Source organism: Odocoileus virginianus, chromosome 1 (genome assembly GCF_023699985.2).
Source record: "Odocoileus virginianus isolate 20LAN1187 ecotype Illinois chromosome 1, Ovbor_1.2, whole genome shotgun sequence".
Taxonomy (NCBI): Eukaryota; Metazoa; Chordata; class Mammalia; order Artiodactyla; family Cervidae; genus Odocoileus; species Odocoileus virginianus.
The window spans coordinates 16,202,741-16,220,925 of NC_069674.1; the positions used below are offsets into that span (position 1 = coordinate 16,202,741).

General features: G+C 37.9%; 1 protein-coding gene across 3 annotated transcripts in view; it reads right to left on the reverse strand.

Moving 5' to 3' along the window:
- Positions 1–18,185, reverse strand: part of TRIM24 (tripartite motif containing 24) — a 109,637-nt gene that overhangs the window by 26,170 nt on the left and 65,282 nt on the right. For 2 of the 3 annotated variants that reach the window (XM_070465208.1, XM_020878278.2), the window contains exons 8-9: positions 8,807–8,924; positions 6,004–6,272 (exon numbers count right to left, since the gene is read on the reverse strand). In XM_070465208.1, the coding sequence (XP_070321309.1) occupies positions 6,004–6,272; positions 8,807–8,924 (387 nt within the window). The remainder of the gene's footprint in view (positions 1–6,003; positions 6,273–8,806; positions 8,925–18,185) is intronic. The other variant, XM_020878281.2, reaches the window with a different exon arrangement.

The following is an 18,185-nucleotide window of genomic DNA, read 5'->3' on the forward strand; positions in this document are numbered from 1 at the left end:
AGCAAATGTCCTTCTAACATCCACTCACTCTTTAGGAAAACTAATATATACATATAAATGAGAGTATCTCTGCAGAACAGAAAATCTGACCCAGGAGTGAGAACCATTAGGTATACAATAACAGACTCAGATTTAACAAACTTCAAGCTATCCACTGCAGTATGACAGAGTATACTGGACACCTCTCAATAAAGAGATGCAGAGTGTTTATTAGTTTGTACCACACAGTCATATAACTATGTAGTCTAGCTCTGTATCACCCAGTTCTTTAATCATTCAGATTACATGGCTACTTTCAAAGAAGGAAGAAACAGGGAACTCCTAAGTAAGTGATTTTTAGAGCAGGCCTTTAAACTGACCCGTGTCTTCAGGCTAGAGGTAGAGTATGACAAAGAGGCACACATATACACCTGTCTACAGACAGATATTTTACCAGATGTACATGCAAATAAACTGCTAGAGAACTAAGAAAGCAGGTAAGCAGGGCAGTGTAAAAGTTGAAAGAAGAGGGAAAAAACTGATGAGTGAAAAATGTAGGAGCAGATATTTGGTAGAGAGAGGATAAAAATGAGAGATGATAGTACCAGAAGAGGGTTCAGGGGTCACTGAGAAGGGACAGAAAAAGAGCAGTGTGCGAAGTAATGACGTAAAGATGAGAAAATTACAGCTGATATTCTAACAACACGGGTTTAGACTGTGTAGGTCCACTTAAACAAGGATTTTTTTCAATAGTGAATACTTCAGTACTGCACAATCTGTGTTTAGTTGAATCCTCAAATGCAGAGCAGTGGATGTGGAAGAACCATGGCGGGTGGCAGGGGGTGGCTGACTGTAAGTCATATGTGGATTTTCAACTGTATGGAGGGTCAGTGCTTCTAACCCCTGAATTAACTGTTCAAGGGTCAAATGTGTTGATAAGTGGGAAAATTAGGCTGTATAATAAAGATTGTACATTATATATATATCACACAGCAGTACACCACAGAAAGAAATAATAAGATCAAACAAATTTCTGAGATAAGCAGGCTAAAGGCTCTATCAAGGTCACTTCTGTTTGGTTACTGCTTCTATAAATAGCTGTTTCTGAGAATGTGACTGAATCACACAGCATCTAGTAACTGCCTCAGTTCCTCACTTTTTAATGAAAAGGGAATTAATACAAATGATGGATTTATCCTGTTTCAGGTTAATAAAGTAATAAAAATCACTTTACCATCTTTCAGATACTCAAGATAAATATTAGTCATGTAAATGCTTAGCACTAGTCACTCATTAAGTATTTTCTCTCTTTTCCTTATCAAATATATGTCTAAAACAATTTCGGTGCTCTGCAGTCTATCTGCAATATGTTACTCTGCAGTCTTGGGGGGAGTAACAAAAGAATTCCTCCATTTTCTTAACAAAATTTCAACCCTGCCAGTGGCACTCCTGGGATCAAAAGTGTACACATCTTTTCCCACAGAACACTCACCAAACAAAGACCTTTTAAATTGCTTGCTATCTGCTTCCTTTAAAAACCTGGGTTAAAACAAAGTTCGAGAGCAATAATCAGCTGGTCATACTAATTAATATTCTCTTGGATTTGACATGTCTTCTTAATTAAATTACCAGACAGCCATAAATCACAAATAAAATCACCTCAGGCCTACACAGAAGCAATTTAACAAAATCAGGATTCACACATGCCCATTAGTCTTATTCAGGGTTGAAGCAAGTCTCCTATGAAGATCATCTGTCTTGTATAACTGCTACCAAAACATGCTATTATGCCCATTAATTTCTTTTTCATAAAAGAACTGCATTATGTATGCATTCTTCTTAGTGCTAGAAAAACACTAGTAAAAAATTTTTCCTCTAATGACATGTTTCCTTTTAATCAAGTAATAGATATTATTCCTGATTCTTTTTTTGTTTGGTTGATCAAAAACTGAGCTAAGTCCTATTCTCAAGCATAATGAGAATTCTTAGTCTAGTTCTGCATGCTTTGAACATTACTAATACTTATTAATCCCTGTGCCATTTCATTTGAGTCACTTACTGTTCAGTTCAGTCGCTCAGTTGTGTCTGACTCTTAGTGACCCCATGAATTGCAGCTCGCCAGGCCTCCCTGTCCATCACCAACTCCCGGAGTTTACTCAAACTCATGCCCATCGAGTCGGTGATGCCATCCAGCCATCTCATCCTCTGTTGTCCCCTTCTCCTCCTGCCCCCAATCCCTCCCAGCATCAGGGTCTTCTTCACATGAGGTAGCCAAAGTATTGGAGTTTCAGCTTCAGCATCAGTCCTTCCAATGAACTTCCAGGACTGATCTCCTTTAAGATAGACTGGGTGGATCTCCTTGCAGTCCAAGGGACTCTCAAGAGTCTTCTCCAACACCATAGTTCAATACCATTAATTCTTTGGTGCTCAGCTTTCTTCACAGTCCAACTCTCACATCCATACATGACCACTGGGAAAACCACAGCCTTGACCAGACAGACCTTTGTTGGCAAAGTAATGTCTCTGCTTTTTAATATGCTATCTAGGTTGGTCATAACTTTCCTTGAAAGGAGCAAGCGTCTTTTAATTTCATGGCTGCAGTCACCATCTGCAGTGATTTTGGAGCCCCCAAAAATAAAGTCTGACACTGTTCCACTGTCTCCCCATCTATTTCTCATTAAGTAATGGGACCAAATGCCATGATCTTAGTTTTCTGAATGTTGAGCTTTAAGCCAACTTTTTCACTCTCCTCTTTCACTTTCATCAAGAAGCTTTTTAGTTCATCTTCCCTTTCTGCCATCAGGGTGGTGTCATCTGCATATCTGAGGTTATTGATATTTCTTCTGGCAATCTTGATTCCAGCTTGTGCTTCTTCCAGCCCAGCGTTTCTCATGATGTACTCTGCATATAAGTTAAATACGCAGGGTGACAATATACAGCCTTGACGGACTCCTTTTCCTATTTGGAACCAGTCTGTTGTTCCATGTCCAGTTCTAACTGTTGCTTCCTGACCTGCATACAGGTTTCTCAAGAGGCAGGTCAGGTGGTCTGGTATTCCCATCTCTCTCAGAATTTTCCAGTTTATTGTGATCCACATAGTTGAAGGCTTTGGCATACTCAATAAAGCAGAAATAGATGTTTTTCTGGAACTCTCTTGCTTTTTTGATGATCCAGCGGATATTGGCAATTTGATCTCTGGTTCCTCTGCCTTTGCTAAAACCAGCTTGAACATCTGGAAGTACATGGTTCATGTATTGCTGAAGCCTGGCTTGGAGAATTTTGAGCATTACTTTACTAGCGTGTGAGATGAGCGCAATTGTGCAGTAGTTTGAGCATTCTTTGGGATTGCCTTTCTTTGGGATTCGAATGAAAACTCATCTTTTCCAGTCCTGTGGCCACTACTGAGTTTTCCAAATTTGCTGGCATATTGAGTGCAGCACTTTCACAACATCATGTTTCAGGATTTGAAATAGCTCAACTGGGATTCCATTACGTCCTCTAGCTTTGTTTGTAATGATGCTTTCTAAAGCCCACCTGACTTCACATTCCAGGATGTCTGGCTCTAGGTGAGTGATCACACCATCGTGATTATCTGGGTCATGAAAATCTTTTTTGTAGAGTTCTTGTGTGTATTCTTGCCACCTCTTCTTAATATCTTCTGGTTCTGTTAGGTCCATACCATTTCTGTCTTTTATCGAACCCATCTTTGCATGAAATGTTACCTTGGTATCTCTAATTTTCTTGAAGAGATCTCTAGTCTTTCCCATTCTGTTGTTTTCCTCTATTTCTTTGCATTGATCGATGAGGAAGGCTTTCTTATCTCTCCTTGCCATTCTTTGGAACTCTGCATTCAAATGGGTATATCTTTCCTTTTCTCCTTTGCTTTTCACTTCTCTTCTTTTCACGGCTATTTGTAAGGCCTTCTCAGACAACCATTTTGCCTTTTTGCATTTCTTTTCCATGGGGATGACCTTGATCCCTGTCTCCTGTACAATGTCACGAACCTCTGTCCATAGTTCATCAGGCTCTCTGTTTATCAGATCTAGTCCCTTAAATCTATTTCTCACTTCCACTGTATAGTCACAAGGGATTTGATTTAGGTCATACCTGAAGGGTCTAGTGGTTTTCCCGACTTTCTTCAGTTTAAGTCTGAATTTGGCAATAAGGAGTTCATGATCTGAGCCACAGTCAGCTCCCGGTCTTGTTTTTGCTGACTTAGAGCTTCTCCATCTTTGGCTGCAAAGATATAATCAATCTGATTTTGGTGTCGACCATCTGGTGATGTCCATGTGTCGAGTCTTCTCTTGTGTTGTTGGAAGAGGGTGTTTGCTATGACCAGTGCATTCTCTTGGCAAAACTCTATTAGCCTTTGCCCTGCTTCATTCCTTACTCCAAGGCCAAATTTGCTTGTTACTCCAGGTGTTTCTTGACTTCCTACTTTTGCATTCCAGTTCTCTATAATGAGAAGGACATCTTTTTTGGGTGTTAGTTCTAAAAGGTCTTGTAGGTCTTCATAGGACTGTTCAACTTCAGCTTCTTCAGTGTTACTGGTTGGGGCATAGGCTTGGATTACTGTGATATTGAATGGTTTGCCTTGGAAACGAACAGCGATCATTCTGTCGTTTTTGAGATTGCATCCAAGTACTGCATTTTGGACTCTTTTGTTGACCATGATGGCTACTCCATTTCTTCTAAGGGATTCCTGCCCACAGTAATAGATATAATGGTCATCTGAGTTAAATTCACCCATTCCAGTCTATTTTAGTTTGCTGATTCCTAGAATGTTGACATTCACTCTTGCCATCTCCTGTTTGACACACTTCCGATTTGCCTTGATTCATGGACCTAACATTCCAGGTTCCTATGCAATACTGCTCTTTACAGCATCGGATCTTGCTTCTATCACCAGTCACATCCATAACTGGGTATTATTTTTGCTTTGACTCCATTCTTTCTGGAGTTATTTCTCCATTGATCTCCATTAGCATATTAGGCACCTACCAACCTGGGGAGTTCTTCTTTCAGTTCACTTACTGTAAATCAGTTCAAATTTTGAGAAACAGGGAGTATAAATTAAGAAATAAAAGGAACTGAAAATAGTGAGACAATTTTTGTGAATTAAAATAAGAATGGTACATGGGGGAAAAAAAAAGACTTGTTCTAAATGGAGTGGATAGAAGCTTCATCTATAACAATAGCAGAAATGTATACTGTCTAATATTGCAACTCTTCTAACTAATGTACGGTAATTAATCCACAGGATCATGATTTTGATTCATGCTCTGAACTTGTTACTGTATTGTTAGTCCTGTTGAGTTTACGACTATATGAAAACATGTGTAGACTCTTCCACCCACTCTACATCACAAATAGAATTTATATGCATATGTTCTTCAGACCCTTGAGAGGGATAAGTAGAAAATAAACACATGCTTTTCCCATTTCTCCACCAGTGATTGAAATCTTTATTATGAATTAAGAAATTATACAAATAAAAAGATGACAAAGCTTAAAAAAAAAAAAAAAAAAAAACTGGTGCATGGAACATTTGCTCAAAGAAAGTTTGAAAAAGGCAGACTTCTAACAAACCACACCCTTGCCCTTTTCTATTTTATTCTGTCCTAGTTTCCAGATGCACTGGGTTTTCTAAATGCTGCATCTTCACAGAGGACAGATACCAGAAGCATTAGTCATCCTGAAGCATTAATGTAACAATTATGAGTTACAGGTACACAAGTTTCCCATCAATCATATGCATGGGTTATTCAGGAATGCAATCATTTATCCTCTGTTATAAAGATGACAAAAAGCAGATGAGAATAGATGTCCCAGATGAATAAACCATTAATTTCTTTTTCAGAAGGGCTACGAACTAGAGTTAAATTAGGGACCCTTGATGTGACAAATTTTTATAAATTAATATATTTAAATCATGGAGGAAGGACACCTTGGTTATTTTAGCAGCTGCTGAATACAACTGTATTATAATTATCTAAGTTAGGACAGGCCTGCTTCCAAATTTACCTGGTGAGAGATGGAAGGTTGCTGGATGGGCCCCTGCATTCTAGGGTTTGGTAAACCCACAGGTGCTGGCCTCCGTTGCACCTGTTGCCTCTGAGCCATTACCTGTTGCTGCATATGCTGGAGTCGTAACTGAGCTAGGCTGATCTGGGTTGGAAACTTGGATAACTGGTTTGAAGATAAACCACCTGGTGGCTGTGAATTCTGTTCCACGACAGGATTCTGCTTAGGCATTTGTGGTTGACTCTCTTTATCTTCAATTACTAAAGAACCTAATCAAAGAGAAAAAGTTAAGTTCTAAAGATTTTCTGATAGTACCATACCATATTTTGTAAAAGGCTATCTTTGCTCATTTTCAGGATTTCCAAGGAAATTTTTGTCTCAGGAACCCTTTACACACTTAAAGATAGAAACTCCGAAGAGTTTCTGTTTATGTAGGGTCTATCAAACAAAATCTACCACATTCAAAACTAGAAATGAGAATTAAAAAATATTTTTCCATACTAATTCATTTAAAAGTGACAACCCAGAGTAACATATTTTTATGGAAAAAAAACAAAAACAAAAAAACTTTATTTTTATTTTAAAAAAATTTAGTGAAGAATGGCACTATTTTACATTTTCAAACATCTCTTTAAATGTCTGGCTTAATAGCTGAACTCTCATAACTGTTTCTGCAGTATCTAATATATTGTTTAAATTGAAATACATGCAGAAAACCCAGCCACATATGAGTATGTACTTGGAAAAGGGATACCTATTACCACCTGAAGGAGCTTCAGACTACACTGTGAGAACTGCTGTTGTATAATCAAAACAAAACACGCAAACCTGACACTGGATGTGAGAACAATACCACAGAGTATTTCTGATCCAGTTATCTCTCTACGACTTAGCAATTGAATGACAACAGCTAGTTCTTTACACCTTCACGGAGCAAACTATGTTAATCCTCTGATGGCAAACACCATGCTTTATAACTACACTGTTATAAAGAGATTAAAGGTACCTCTCACAGGTCTGGTCCAAGAGTAGGGCAAAGCTTGATTTCTTCAATAGCAGAGACTCAAAAATTCCTGATTTACTAAGCATATGCATCCTTAAAAATATGGTTATCATTCATTAAATACTTACTCTGTATTAGGTACCATGACAGGAGATCTATGTATATTGTTAAAATCCTTCATACAGATAAGGGATGTAAGGTTCAGAGAGACCAAACAACTTATCCAAAGTCACAAAGACACTAAACTGAATTTTCGTCCAAGACATTACTTTTCCCTTGTACTCTTCTATAACATGTTTCTCAGAAGCCATAAATAAACAAGCTTGGGAAAGTTGTATCCTTCTCAGAAGATTTAAAATGTGAATCTCACTTTAAATGACAATTTATAGAGCTATAGCTACAGTAAAGGATACTGTCTTACAAATCCTCACAAATAAGAGGTGTTTTTGTTTTTGCTGATTCAGATTTACCTAAACTATATTCACTTATGTGTGTACAGTTACATATTCTCTTAATTTTACCTATGTCTACATCATGTGGACTATTTTTTAAGTGGTATGCTTATAAGTATATATAAGTCAACAAGACTGTTTCTGTGGATATAAAACTGTGATAGATTCTCTGTATAGGTACATATGTGGTGGAGGGTAGAGTAGGGTAAGAGGTAGTTATATACATGCTTTGTATTAAGATGCTTCTTTAGTTATATAGGTGAGAATATGTATGATTCCAGCTGCTGACTATGTTATCAATAAGTATGTACTTCTAAACTGTGCTGAGGAGTCTCGCCTTATCACTTCTTCAAAGGGTCACCTTATTACCATTCTTTCTGTTCTCATGTATGGATGAGATTTATGTAAGCATATTTCTTCCTTTCTTGGAGTGTTCTGAGAGCATTGGCTCTCTTTCCAGCCAGTTCTTTCTTACCCAGAATCTAGCTGAGACAATGGGAGAGCAACCCTATTTGATGATTTTGAAACAAAGTCAATGAGCCCAAAAACTGCCAAAAGATGGTTACTGAAGAATGTATATGAAATTCTTATTTCTGTTTCTATAATTTCCCCGTGAGAAATTAAGAAAGGAGGCAAAAATTGAAGATTTTTTTTACTAGCACATCATGTAACAAGGACTGCCTGCAAGGACATGTGATGTTACAAAATGATAATAAAACCCCCCCTTTTTGATAACTCAGTAGGCTCTAGTACTTCAAATTTGGGCAGTTATCTGTATGCATGATACACTTCAATTAGAAGGTTAAAAATTATTTATTTATTACATAAAAGGCAAAACAAAAACAAAACAGAGAGAGAGAATTCCTCCCTAGCAAGAAAAAGCAAGTAAATGAACTATTAGTACCTGACAACTGGGTCTCAAGAGTAAGTATATAATAATTGTATGAGAAATACTATTTTAACAGAAAAACATTCTAAAAAGTACTATATTAATGGCAGACACATGTCAAAAGTTTTAACAACTATTCTGATAAATATGTCACTAACAGTACAAGCAAGATTCTACTTGCTTGAAGAAGAACGACAACTCCTAAATCCAGAAGTCTAGACACACAGTGAGTCAATAAAAGGATGTTTCATATCACTCACATATTTATATGTGTGTTTATATTCATGCATGTGTCACACATATACATACACTAATGAAATACTGGGAAAAATCTACATCTTTAAAACAAGATAATAAAAATATTTCGGGGGTGGAAGGCAATACAGTTTCAACAAACTCATAATCATTAAGAGTTCCAGAAACAAATGGCACTTTGAGAAAATCGACATAACAGCCTACCTAAATTGATTATATTTTGAGCCCAGAAACTAGGATCACAGTGAAACTGGATGGTATTGTTGGTCACTGGGGAAGCATCACACCTTGCTCGAAGGAGGTGCCGTAACCGGTACGTAATCTAGAAGAAAGCAGAGAGACAACTAAGCATCCAAGTCTTTCTTAGGCAAATAATTTATCAAGTTCCCAACAAATACATAAAAAATGCTCTCTGTATCACATATATGCCAACACAAGTGTTCATGTGTAAATTATAAAAAGTGGACAAACAACACAGTTTTCCCTCAAAAATGTGTTAGAAATACAATTCAGTTTTACTGTTGAACACAAAACAAACCTATCCTAAAGTGATAGGTTAAAGTTAGTTCACTGAATTAAAGAAGTTTCACAGATGCACCAACCATATATTTGTAAAGTAAAATCACATTCTTCTTTTGTTTTACTTACTCTTTCAAAGAAGAATTCAGAGTGGAGATTAGGGGGCTAATGGATTACAGAAAATACAAATGAATCTCTGCTCAGGATATTAAGTACAGCCTTAACCAGACCTGCTAGTAGGATGGCTCTTCCTGTCCTGTGCTGTGAATCTCAATCATCACACCACCTCCCACCCTCCTCCACACTGCAGTCCTCAGTGAATGCTCAGTCATTCTCTCTCAGTCTTTAAAGAGTTCAGCTCTTGGCTTATGATCACCATCTCTAATATTATTCCTGCCATAATCCTAGATGGGCTACAGGACTGGAAAAGCTCAGTTTTCGTTCCAATCGCAAAGAAAGGCAATGCCAAAGAATGTTCAAACTACCACAACTGTGCTCATTTCACATGCTAGCAAGGTAATGCTCAAAATCCTTCAAGCTAGACTTCAACAGTGCATGAATCGAGAACTTCCAGATGTACAAGCTGGATTTAGAAAAGGCAGAGGAAACAGAGGTCAAGTTGCCAACATCTGCTGGATCATAAAAAAAGCAAGGGAATTCCAAAAATAACATCTACTGCTGCTTCACTGACTCTGCTAAAGTCTTTGAACTGTGGAAAATTCTTAAGGAGATGGGAATACCAGACCACTTTATGTTTCTCCTAAGAAACCTGTATACAGGATAAGAAGCAATAGTTCCAACCAGTCATGGAACAACTGACTGGTTCAAAATTGGGAAAGGAGTACATTAAGGCTGTATACTGTCACCCTGCTTATTTAACTTCTATGCAGAGTACATCATGTGAAATGCCGGACTGGAGGAATCACAAGTTTGAATCAAGACTGCTAGGAAAAATATCAACAAACTCAGATATGCAGATAATATCACCCTAATGGCAGAAAGTGAAGAGGAACTAAAGAGCCTCTTGATGAAGGTGAAAGAGTGAAAAAGCTGGCTTAAAACTCAACATCCAAAAAAATATGATCATGGCATTTGGTCCCATTACTTCATGGCATATAAAAGATGAAAAAGTGGAAATGGTGGCAGATTTTATTTTCTTGTCTCCAAAATCACTGTGGACAGTGACTGCAGCCACAAAATTAAAAGACGCTTGCTCCTTGGAAGAAAAGCTATGACAAACCTAGATCACATATTAAAAAACAGAGATGTCACTTCGCCGACAAAGGTCCATATAGTCAAAGTTATGGTTTTTCCAGTAGTCAAGTATGGATGTGAGAATTGGACCATAAAGAAGGCTGAGCAGCAAAGAACTGATACTTTTCAACAATGGTGCTGGAGAAGACTCTTGAGAGGCACTTAGACTGCAAGAAGATTAAAACCAGTAAATCCTAAAGGAAATCAACCCTGAATATTCATTGCAAGGACTGATGCTGAAGCTGAAGTTCCAATACTTTGGCCACCTCAAGCGAAGAGCCGACTCACTGGAAAAGACCCTGATGCTGGGAAAGACTGAGGGCAAGAAGAGAAGGTGGCAACAGACAATGAGATACTTGCATGGTATCACGATCAATAGACATGAGTTAGAGCAAACTGTGAGAGATAGTGAAGGTGACAGAAACCCAGTGTGCTGCAGTACATGGGGTCACAAATAGTCAGATATGACCTAGCAACTGAACAACAAATTCTGGATGATTTTAATATACAATTAGATGACCTTTCTTTCCAGATTATTCCCTCTAGTGCCCAGATCCCAATAATCCTACAAATCCTAAAGGTCCTATAAACTTTTGCTCTTAAAATTTTTCCTGTCCTTTGACTTTATCTTACCTCCCAACCTTACAATATCCCTCTGAAGTGAAGTGTTAGTTGCTCAGTCATGTCCAACACTATCTGTCAATTTCTCCTTATCTAGCTTAAATCCCAGGAGTAATCCTCATAATCATTTCCTTGCATATATCCTCAACACCTTTCTCTCACATGTCAAATTACACACACTCCCTTCTCCTCAACCTTTCTCTGAAACACCAACCAACAAACAACACTGGTTAAATCTAACTTTCTAATGACTGTAATTGGACTGGTAAAGGGACTGATCGGGCTTCAAAAACACAGCCTATTTACTAAGGTTCACAGGCTATCATATGATATTCCTCTGGTCCTTCACATCCATACTCTCTCAAGTGACTATTTCAAATGACTATCTCTTACCAAACCTCCAGCATCTCCTGAAAACAAAATAAAACAAAACAAAAAACCAGGAACAATCAAGAGACCTTCCACAAAGTTCCATCACCTACCAGTACTAGTGGTCCCTCCTATCACAGTGGATTAACTGGCCAGGCTTCCAGCTTGCGAATCATGCACTCATGCAAGCCCAAGTGTTAGTTGCTCATTCATGTCCAACTCTCTGCAACCCCATGGACTATAGCCCACCAGGCTCCTCTGTCCGTGGAATTTCCCGGCAAGAAAACTGGAGTGGGTCGCCATTTCCTTCTCTAGGGGATTTCCGGCCCAGGGCTCGAATCTGGGTTTCCTACATTGCAGGCAGATTCATTACCATCTGAGCCACCAGGGAAGCCATTACACTTGCATAATAGGGCCCAACACCCTTGCTGATTCAAAGACACTACTCAGCAATTTTCTCCCCTCAGGCTTTCAGTAGCTTTTCACACAGGTGATCACTTGGCCCTCATGGAAGCAAAGCATTTTCTTCATTTGGCTTCTAGCGAGCTACAGTCTCATGGTTTTCCCCTTATTTCACTGGCTGCTACTTTTTAAGGTAACCGAGTATAGGTGTGCGTTCCAGTGTCACATCTCAGTCTCCAGTGTTGGTTCTTCCTCCTTTCCCACACCAGCGTGCCTTGCAACTGCTCTCTCTCCTACACCCACAGACTTTTTAGAGATCTCATCCAGTCTCACCATTTATCCAACTCAAATCTGTATCTCAGCACTTACTCATCCTACTGCGTGTTCATGCACTGTGTTCCTCTCAGGCCTCCTTGTTGTCCATGTCACAAGTAACTCCCATCTCAGTCTCTCACTTGCTGTCTGTACCTGTGCTCCACCTGAATACTCTCTGCGAGTATGTGCCTGGCTTGCTTTGTCACCTTCTTCAGGTGTTTGCTCAAATAATCACCCTCTTTAGGTAGAATTCCCTATCTGAAGCCACAATCCTACCCCAGTGCTCTCAGATTCTTCTCAACTTACTGTTTTCCCTACAGCACTCAACACCATGCAATGGTCTATATATTTTACTTGTTTTGGTACTGTCTATCTCTCTTCACTGAAGTGCAGCTTTTTAAGGGCAGAAATTTTGCTTTGTTTTCTGTTCTCTTAGTATTTAGAATGCTGCCTTAAATATAAAACAGGCATTCAATAAATGTTGAATAAATAAGTTTGCTTCCTTTAATTGCTAAATTATCTCAAATAGCTACACTAAATTTTGAGTAAAAATGTTTATTCTGGGACAATGTAGAGTACATGGTTCAGTGTTTGGCAAACAGCACTCAACACAACGCTCTTTTCCCTAAGTTTTTCTTGTTTCCTTAATTCTTTGCATCTTAGTAATTCTCACTATAAAACATTCTCAATAAGATGCTAATCAAAAGAATGATACTCCCAATTTTTCCTTTGTAATATGCTTTATCATTTTCTAAAACTGAATAATTTATTTTGAAGTAATTTTAAAATTGGAGAAAAGTAAAAAAATAACCCTTCACTCAGATTTCCCAACTGTTAATATATTAAGCACATTTATTTCAGGGTCCACTCAGGGACTCCTGTGCACACACACTACCATTACCAGTGTTTTTACAAACCTTCTGATAGCAAGCTGAAGACATTAGGTTCTGTCTCCTCTAAACACTTCAGTGAAGATACTCTAAATCAAAGACCCTCTAACATAAGCAACAAAGTACAAATTCAGAAAGCAACTCTGTTGCAACACAACCACTCAACCCAGAGACTTCATTCTAATGCCAACTGTTCCCACAGTGACTTTTCCAGGATGCTCACTAGAAATATAGGTTGCATTCAGTTGCCATGTCTCTTCGGTCTTTCCCAGACATGTATGTCTTTGATGATTTCAGGCTTTACACTCAGTAGGATGACTTTCAACCTGGGTTGGAGTGTATTTCCTCCAGTATAGGTGAAATATTCTTGTTAGGAAAACCACACAAGTGATAATGTGTACTTCTCAGGGCATCATATTGAGAAGCTCAGGATATAAACTGTCCAACCACTGCTGATACTAATCTTCATCACCTAGTCATTCTGATGCCCAGTTTCTCTACTGTAAATTCACCACTCTCCCTGTTTATAACTGATCAGTATTTTGCAGAGAGGTATTTTAGGGTTATACGAAACCCCTATTCCTCACCAATGCTCCATTCACTACGCTAGTACCCAGCGATAACTCCTTTTGAGTTTCCTCTAAGACACTGGGTGGCTCAGCTGGTAAAGAATCTGCCTGCAATGAGGGAGACCAAGGTTCAACCCCTAAGCTGGGAAGACAGCCTGGAGAAAGGAATGGTAACCCACCCCATATTCTTGCCTGGGAAATCCTAAGGATAGGCAGAGGAGCCTGGCGGGCTACAGTCCATGGGGTCAAAGAGTTGGACATGACTGAGTGGCCAACACTTTCACTAAGACAGTGACCAAAGTGCTTCTTTATTTTCACTATTCTTTCTCTACTTATTTATATTCTCACCATAAACTCTTCCCTTCTTTGTCATTTGCCTATTTTTCTCATCATGGGCTCATTTATTCCTACTTAATCCAATGTGTTGTAACCCATTGTTTATTTACTTTGAGCCTCAAATTTGTGGGTGTGCCCAGGGTGACCCACTTAGGCTGGATCCTGGTCTTTTTGACAAGTCTTCATCATTTCATCAGTGCAAGATATTCTGGGTACTACTTTCCCTCACTTTGTTTGCTATTTAGAAACCCACATCTAAAAGGATAGTGGGTTCACTGCTACTGAGTATAGCAAACATATGCACATACACATACATACTTATCCATCTATAATTATTTCCAAATCTGTGTACACGCATAAAACTCTGTTGTTGTTCAGTCACTCAGTCGTGTCCGACTCTTTGTGACCCCGTTGACAGCAGCACGCTGGGCTTCCCCATCATTCACCATCTGCCAGAGCTTTTTCAAACTCACAGCCATTCAGTCAGTGATGCCATCCAACCATCTCATCCTCTGTCGTCCCCTTCTTCTCCTGCCTTCAGTCTTTCCCAGCATCAGAGTCTTTTCAAATGAATCAGCTCTTTACATCAGGTGGCCAAAATATTGGAGTTTCAGCTTCAGCATCAGTCTTTCCAGTGAATATTCAAGGTTGGTTTCCTTTAGAATTGACTGGTTTCATCTCCTTGCAGTCCAAGGAACTCTGAAGAGTCTTTTCCAACATCACAGTTCAAAAGTTTCAATCCTTCGGCACTCAAGTCTTCTTTATGGCCCAACTCTCACATCCATACATTACTATTGGAAAAACCATAGCTTTGACTATAGGGCCTTTATCAAACTCTGAGTTCATAATTATACCCCTATCTTAGGGATCTTTATAGCTTTATCCTTTTTTCTACCTTTCTAAATATTTTCTCTAGTAGGAAACAAAAAAACAAGCAAACAAACCAACACTTGGCTGCCACTGCCCTCCATGTATTTACTTACTTGCTCAGCCCATGGACTGAGCCTCTGCTGCGTAACATAACCAAATCCACATGCCACGCTGCTTACTACCTGTGTGTTCCCCACTCACCACTTCACGCCTGTGGCTGGGGCTGCCTCTGTGTGGTCTCCCAACTCTACTACCCTGAGTCCTCATAGTCACCACGCCAAAGGCTGCATGCCAGGAAGTAGAGTTGATCATTCTTATCTTAACAATCCTTTTTGGCACACTATAGAAACTTAGCACTTCAAATATATGAGTTTTAGCATGGAACTTGAAAAATAAAGCTCTCTTGCCCCCCAAAATTATTAAGTCAGAAACATAAGTACTTCCTTAGATGGTAATCAGCTTAATTAGAGGAACTATAAGGTAAATCACTTGAAAACACTTTATTTTTCCTTTGAGATACTATGCTGTAAATTCCTTCTTTTGCTGATAAGAAACTAGAAGACATGGGATTTATTTTTAACTCAGATAACTAGTACCTATTTGCTAATTAAGTTGTGGCATGGTCTAAAAGTAATGCTAAATTTGGCCAAACTCTGTTCTTAGATAACAATTTCTGCTGTATTTTACTGACATTCAATGTAAATATATAAAACCTCTTGTCAGATTATATTACCCATCTCAAATGTAAACCATTATACTTATTGAAACCCTTGATGCATGTTTGAGATAATTCTGAGGAGTCATAAACATTGACTAGTATAAAAGATAAATAACGGGTCATTAAATGTATTTTTTGATGTCTTCAGATGTATCTGAACTTAAGTTCAGGTTTCACAATGAAAACTTAGCTACTGTTCAAAAAGCAAAAGAAAAAATTTTTTAAAAATATGAAAGATGTTAAAATAGTTTTTGAGGTGGCAATACTGTATACTGCCTCCTTTCTACTGAAATTAAAATAAAGAAATTTAGTATTTGAGTTTCCAATCCTGTAAAATGTAACAGAAAGTTTTATCTATATTTATTTATAGCTTCTGACAGTTGATATTATCTAACACCTTATTTATTTACTGTCAATCTTTCACTGAATTTCTATATATCAAGCACTGGGTAACATAAAATTTCTACCCTTAGAGAAGTAAAAAAGTCAGACTTCTCTGGTGGTCCAGTGGATAAAAATCTGCCTGTCAATGCAGCAGACATGGGTTTGAGCCCTGGTCCAGGAAGATCTCAAATGCCAGGGAGCAACTAAGCGTGTGTGCCACAATTACTGAAGCCTGCATGCCTGGAGCCTGTGCTCCACAAGAGAAGCCACAGCAATGAGAAGTCCACACACTGCAACAAATAATAGCCCCTGCTCACTGCAACTAAAGAAAGTCTACAGCAATGGAAACCCAGTGCAATCTTAAAAAAAAAAAAAAGGGGAAAAAAAATCTAATGAAATTCAAAGAAAAATATGCAAATGTAATAACAGTAGATAAAAATAAGTAACAGTATGATGGATATATGCATAAGGGCTTTGTAAACACAGGGAAGGTTAATCCAACTCAGTGTTGATCAAGGAAGGCTGCCAAAAGGAATGGAAGACAAATCTAAACTAAACCCGGTAGTCCCTAAAAAGAAACAGCATCCTAAGAAAGGGTAACAGTAATCCAGGCAAAAGAACATGATATATTCTGAGCACTGAAGACTAAAAGTAAGGAACTGCAAAGAGATATTTAAGAAACATAAAGAAGGTCTTTGAAGGTTAATTATATAGGAGGGAAAGGGAGTAAAAAAGATTGTGGAATTCCCTTTTACTGCTTATATACTCTAACTACTTAACTACTTATATACTCTAACAGTTTCTTAGTCACTAGCATTACAAAAATACCCATTGCTAGTACACTCTCTTGGTCTCTTCTGTAAGTATGTCTTACCTTTCTTCTAAATAACACAAGGATAAACTGAATGTTTAACAGATGAGAGAGGAAACCTAAGGAAATACTGTGAAAACGTTTTCAAATATATTTAAAACTGGACTTCTGAAAGGATTCTCCTATTCCAACCGGTTTGGTCTTTTACTGCGTATAACTCCTATTGCAAAAAAAAAAAAGAACTAAGAATCTCAAGCTAAGCTTGAAATTTCAGGCCAGTAAGACTTTTCTTTTTAATTTTTAAGTATATAAAAGCCATTATTTAAAAAATAACCTGAGAAAACATGTCTATATTTACGAAGCATCGAAGCTCTAAAGGACAGAGTTGCATAGTACAGTGACTTTCAAATTTTCTTAGGATAAAAATCCTTCTAAATGTTTACAAGTAATCACAAGCTTTAGCTCTGCATTCATCACAGGTAAATTATTTTACTACCTATATCTGCTGCCAGTGATGCAGCAAGGCCCACCACAATTCAGTGAGTCAGGAAGCTGGTAATACTGGTTCCTTATGTTTCCTTGTGTCTATTTTCTCCTGTGTATAATACAGAGAACAGTCTCCCTCTCTATTTCAAGAGCTCATTGTGCAGATTAAGTAATCCTATCCTCTAACTCTACTGTTTTCTTATAATCACAAACAAAATAGTAGAATAAAATTAGAGAAACATTATTAAACTGATAAGGAGACTATCTGTGCAAATATGCTTTCTTATGTACAAATAAAAATATTCATTATGGGTCTAGTAGTGAAAAGGACAATTCTCTCACTTTCTCCTTTATCTGTGTTTTGTTTGACTTATAGGAAAATATAAGTAACAGAAAAAGTATGAACTGTATAGAAGCTGTTTTTCATTAGACTAATGAAGCAGTAAAAAAAAGAAAAAACAGCTCAAGATTGAGAGAACATATCATTGATAATTATAAAAGAAAAAAAATCTTAAGAGTTGAATGTAATTCATGATTAGGAACAGTTTTAGAAATAGTTACAAATTAGTTTTCTAGTAAGTCACTCAATATTTGAACCTAGTTTACACAAGTTTATCCTGAAATGCATTTCCTTATTTCAATATAATCATAGAAAATTTCTTCCATAAAACAGAGTAGGTGAACAGAAAACAGATTTGGATGTCATAATTTGATTTCAAAACATAAATCTCTGTGGAATCTTTAAAACAAGTAGAGCAGGAGTTTTTAAGAATGCCTATATAGGACTTCCCTGGTGGCTCAGATGGGAAAGAATCTGCCTGCAGTGCAAGAATGCCTATATGGTGTGACTCCCACAGCTAAATGTCTTCTACATCCTTGCTACTAAAGATGTGGTCTATAGACCAGCAGCATGAGCATCACCTGGGAGCTTGTCAGAACTACAGATCACAACTACTGAACCAGAATCCTCAGGTGATTAGTATGCAGTAAACACATTTTCAGTACCAAGGTTCTAGACTACTCTGAAAATAGTTGGACA